At 33.5% G+C, this 5,265-nt stretch overlaps 1 protein-coding gene across 1 annotated transcript; it reads right to left on the bottom strand.

The window, feature by feature from the left end:
• Positions 1–770: 770 nt before the first annotated feature.
• Positions 771–5,265, bottom strand: LOC113651461. Its single transcript, XM_047819983.1, has 6 exons — positions 4,975–5,265; positions 2,931–3,281; positions 2,547–2,711; positions 2,362–2,420; positions 1,186–1,322; positions 771–1,016 (listed from the first exon to the last, which is right to left on the bottom strand). Exons 1-5 carry the CDS (start codon positions 5,042–5,044, stop codon positions 1,194–1,196), a joined length of 774 nt encoding a protein of 257 aa, XP_047675939.1. The 5' UTR covers positions 5,045–5,265; the 3' UTR covers positions 771–1,016; positions 1,186–1,193.

Below are 5,265 nucleotides of genomic sequence, written 5' to 3'. Positions count from 1 at the left end.
AGGAACGTTGTTTCCTTTCTCTATTTACCACATCAGCTACAGTGCCTTGCAAAAGTATTCAAACACTGAACTTTTTCACATTTTGTGTGGTGTGTTTTTATCAAACTAGACCTACATAGTGCAAATAAACCTGTAAGAGCCATTTGTCTTTGTAAAGTTGTCCACTAGGGGTCACTGTTCTATTAATGAGTGAATATAGGTAGGAACCTTCCTTCAGGTGACAGGTATCACGAGGCAATGCTGTTACCAACAATGCAAACCAACACATTAAATAAAATGAATACGCTGAGCATTCAAATGGTGAGTGGACATTGATTTAATGAAAGTTAATGAAAGCCAAGTGTGTGCATACAAACATACACCGTCCAACAACCTTCAGCTGCTTTAAGTGTAGACTTAGACTTGGATGAATGGAAGAGTGCTTTAGAGATTTACCACTTTAACCAGTATTGTCTCTGTGATTACTTAGTACTTTTATTTATTAATATGTATTAAATATCATTTATTTATTATTTATGCATTAAATGTATTAAATGAATCATGTAAGAATCAAGTTGGTCCAAAATTAAAGAGTCAAAAGTCTCCTGTTAGTGTGTTTGCCAAATTTATTAAAAAAACTCTTAATGAAACATTTTTAATACTTTAAGATAAGAAGAAAAACATTAAAACAGGATTATCATGAAAAAAAATCCATAGATTATGTTCTGTTTATTCAAAGATTTTTAATTTTTAAAACCATTTAATCCTGTATCGCACCTACTCCTCATTTACACCATAAATATTATTTAACTGTTTAATTTAGGTCTTAATTAAATTAAGACCATCTGTATATAATTAGAAATAACCACAAACTGACAGAATTTTTAGTCTAGTATTTAGTATTTACATTTTTATTAGGTTAGTTAGAAAAGTAAGTCTGATCTAGTACATGAGTCCATGTGATCTGAGAGTTCTCCAGATTAATCTCAAGATCATGACATGAGGATGGATCTCCAGGGTTTTACTTCTCAGTCCTGCTGGAATGAGAGAGAGAGAGAGAGAGAGAGAGAGAGAGAGAGAGAGAGAGAGAGAGAGAGAGAGAGAGAGAGAGAGAGAGAGTGTGAAAATATTCTGTTGCATAATAATAATAATAATAATAATAATAATAATAATAATAATAATAATAATAATAATAATAATAGACACCCTGTAGGTCAGTGTCTCTGCGGCTGTGAGGTGAAGGTTACGTAAGTCACACAGTCCAAATCTGAAGCTTTGTTGTTCTTAACAGATCCTGTGAACTTTCTGTCATACAGCAAACTGTCATGATGAATCTTTTCGTCCTGTAGAGAGATTCAGATGATGAAGCAGCACTAAACACTATTTTTACTGTTTATTGTGGAAACTTTGACATGAACTGCACTGTTCTGTTTACTGTATTGTGTTCTACATATATTTACTGTGTTCTTTCACACTGGTCACATTTCTCATTTTAACCCTTAAACACTTCTTATTTATTATAAACACTTATATAACCTTATTATTGTGGCTTCACACAGGATTGATAACTGATAATGTTTCATACTAAATAAATAAGATTACAGCATTTGAACAGTAGGTGGAGGTTTAGTGTTTTCTTTCAGACTAGGTGTGTGTAAGGTGACCGTGTGTGTGTGTGTGTGTGTGTGTGTGTGTGTGTGTGTGTGTGTGTGTGTGTGTGTGTGTGTGTGTGTGTGTGTGTGTGTGTGACTGAATAATGCAGCACAATGTTTTTACTTTAATGTCAAGTTTTAAAGAGTTTTTAGAGATAGAGAAATTTAAATACAAGAAACATTAACAAGAAACAGAAGGTAAAAAAAACAAGTTTAAATTCTTGCTTAATTTATATTTAAATGACAATTACTCTAAATATATGGACAGGGTTGCCAGGTTTCAGTAAAATTCCCAGCTGAACTCAACTAGAATCCGTTGCTGCTTTAAACCGTAGTTAGCTGCTTACTCAGTCACATCTAGCCTCAAGTGGATCTTATTTTATAGACTGTGTTGTGTTCTTGTGAGTGTGAACAACATATTTACAGTGTAATTACAACACTAAGCTTAACCACATAACACTGATCAACAAGATAAATAAACTAAAGTAGTTTTGAAGCCAGATTGAGAATAAAGTCTCTTTAATCACAGAGGTTTATTTATGTTTTATGGCAGTCATGTGACATGTAGGCAGTTCTGCACTACATACAACTCTACAGTTATATAATAATTATATTATAATTACAGTATTTACACAAAAATATTTATTTCATGCAATAAAAATTGTTTCTGGGAGCAAAATAATATTTTTTTCATCCTCAGTATTTGACATTAATGTGAATGTTTTTATACCTGTTCAGTGGAGCTGGTGTCGTGACTGCAGCATGATGATAATGATGATGATAATTTTCCTGAAAGAGAATTCTGTGTTCATTAATATAAATTAGACAATAAATTTAGACACAATAAATACATAATTACCACAAAACTTCTGTCTGATTCTTTAATGTTTAACCTACAATTTTAAGCACTTTTACCTTCTACCCTGCTGCAGAACACACACATGCAGATGATGATTATTAGGACAGAGATGGAGCACACACACATTATGGTCATAAGTATAATCCAGATGTTCTCAGTTCCTCCAGTCTGCTGTGAATCTGAATCCTCTGATGAAGAACGAGTCTCATTTCTGCTGCCACCTAAAATACACACAGAACCACAGAGATATCAGTACAGTGTCCTGGAAGAAAATATCTTAAATAATAATCAGTATTGTGCAGCTATAATATTTATTATTGTTAAATCCAGGAAATAATATGAAATAAATATGAAAAAAATCTTAAATAAATCTATAAATAAATATAAAAAAAACAAAGTACAGTATTAATAACCAATGTAAATAAAGTGTTGTTACTGACCTGTAAAGTTCAGACTGATGACTTTCCCAAACTGAATGTGTTCCTTGTTTCGACCTCCACAGTAATAAAATCCCAGATCTGTGTCTCTAACTCCAATAATCACTAAACTGACTGAACTGCTGCTTTCTGTTATAGTAAAGTGACTCTTATCCTCATTATAAACAGTATAAAAGTGTTTGCCCACTTTCCCTTGTGTGGTCGATATAATCTGCCTCACGCCTGATGAGTTCATGTGATACCACGATATCTCTGAATAATTAGTGATGTTACAGAACAGAGTGACGTTTTCTCCAGGATCAACAGATAACAGATCAGCTGAAATGTTCTGAAGGAGACTCAGACTGATGACACCTGAAAGATCAACACCACATGAAGAGAGAAGATTCATCAGCAAAACCTGAAAACTCTGTGAACCTAACACACAGAGTCAAGTCAAGTCAAGAAGATTTTATTGTCATTACAACTATAAATAGCTGTTGCAGTACACAGTGAAATGAGACAACAATCATGATGCTACATAAAAGCAAAGAGCTAAGGACTGGTGTACACAGTGTGAGACAAAAGACAGACAAAACAGACAAGACAGTGCAGGACATGATCACAGTACATTACATCCATGGAGCCACATTTAACATATCATAGACAAAACTGTTATATTTCTATTTTAATATTTTATTTATATTTATTTTGTTTATTTAAATTGTCCAAATCCATTTCAACTCACCTTCCTGGTATAAATCCTCTTCCACCCGAGAGGAGGAGCTTAATATGTTAATGAGGTTCATAAATATAAATCTATCTGTATCTACACATACAGCATACCAAAGCAATGGGAAGAAACTCAACGGTTCAACTAGAAACACTATTTTCACTGAAATAAATCAGAATTACAAAACCAAGCAGTTAAATGGACAGACTGAAAAACCTCGTAAGAATGCCGTACATACGAATTTGACTCCTGTAACCACTTTAACATGACATAGCAGAAAGCTGTGATTCTACAGGATTCAACAGTATATGGATCACCACTGTGTGGGCAATATTCACAGAATTAGGAAAAAGCACAAAACAACTGAGCAGCCATGTCACTAACTTTGGTGTTTCAGGATTAAAAATCTAATTCAGAGAGAAAAATTCAGTTGAATTACACAATGACATCTGTCTGCCACTACAAGAAACTTCTACTTATTGTCTCTTTTACTTTTTGTGTCTGTGAGAGACTTACAAATCCAAGAAGTCCATTGACCATCATTCATGGATAATATATGATGCACTAAATTTACTGCCTTACTATTGGATTAAAATATGCGAATCTGTGGCTTTTTGAGGTCTTTAAGGTATGTAACCAGGAGTTTATTGTAGATTATTTGTGTTTATTTTGTCCATATTAGCTGTTTTCATTTAGTTTGGAATGGCTCATAGTCATGCGTGTCTCTGTACTGTAGGTAGTGTTGGGTGAACTCCAATACAAACCATAAATAGTTATATTTGGTTGGACTGAACACCTATAATGACTTATAAATCAGTTAAATTATGTTTTGTAGTTCAGCAGCTGATAAAACTCAGATACTGTACAGCGGTGTTCCAACATGCTCCAGCTTGGCATAGGAGATTGTGCCTCTACAAAAACCTCTAATATCTCTGATACACAATAGATAAATAAATCTTGAAACAGTTAATGTTGAGATTTCTGGAGTTTACTGCATGACTTCAAAGAGATCTACTGTGTAATATTGTAATATTTTTCAGACAGAAGTTTTTATTTTTACATATTTGCTGTGTTCCATTTTCTCTTACTCTGATCTGGTAATATATATATAATTATTCAAATACACTTTGCAGTTTTTGAGATATACAGATTTAAATTAGAGCTTGTTGTTTTCAAAAAAACTGGCAGAAAAATAGTACTAGGGTGGAAGAGGATAACTGAATGCAGATCCCTCTGCAGATGTTCTGAACCCTTCTCAAAGCTCATGTGGATAGAAAACGTTATCAAGTCCAAAATGTAAAATTCATTAATTTATTAATTGATTAATGAACTCACCAATCATCAGCTGTAGATTAAACCCACTCAGGAACTCTGCCATGTCTAACACACATCCTCCACTGAACATGTGAACAGACACTTAGTGGAATAAAAAGTCTTCTGTTTCTGCTGTTTTCCGGTTTAACTTCGTCAGCCACGAGACTCTACATCCTGTCTCCTGTTCTGTTCTGGTGTCCAATAAGCTTCTGAAATCTCATTTTATATTCTCACATTTATTCTTATAACTCATTAGTTTATTAGTTACTTTAATCTACTGTCCTGACTGTTAGAGCTGAGATGAATAGATGA

The sequence above is a fragment of the Tachysurus fulvidraco genome, chromosome 10, assembly GCF_022655615.1.
Source record: "Tachysurus fulvidraco isolate hzauxx_2018 chromosome 10, HZAU_PFXX_2.0, whole genome shotgun sequence".
Taxonomy (NCBI): Eukaryota; Metazoa; Chordata; class Actinopteri; order Siluriformes; family Bagridae; genus Tachysurus; species Tachysurus fulvidraco.
Note: the sequence above shows the minus strand (reverse complement) of the source record. Positions and strands in the feature narration are given on the sequence as shown.

What these genes read in the sequence shown, in the direction of transcription:
- LOC113651461 (XM_047819983.1), bottom strand. Translation starts at nt 5,044, where the DNA reads ATGTTCAGTGGAGGATGTGTGTTAGACATGGCAGAGTTCCTGAGTGGG. An exon ending in CATCAGTCTGAACTTTACAG is followed by an intron (nt 2,712 to 2,930) that starts GTCAGTAACAAC and finishes TGTGTATTTTAG; the next exon opens with GTGGCAGCAGAAATGAGACT. An exon ending in ACACCAGCTCCACTGAACAG is followed by an intron (nt 1,323 to 2,361) that starts GTATAAAAACAT and finishes ATCTCTCTACAG; the next exon opens with GACGAAAAGATTCATCATGA.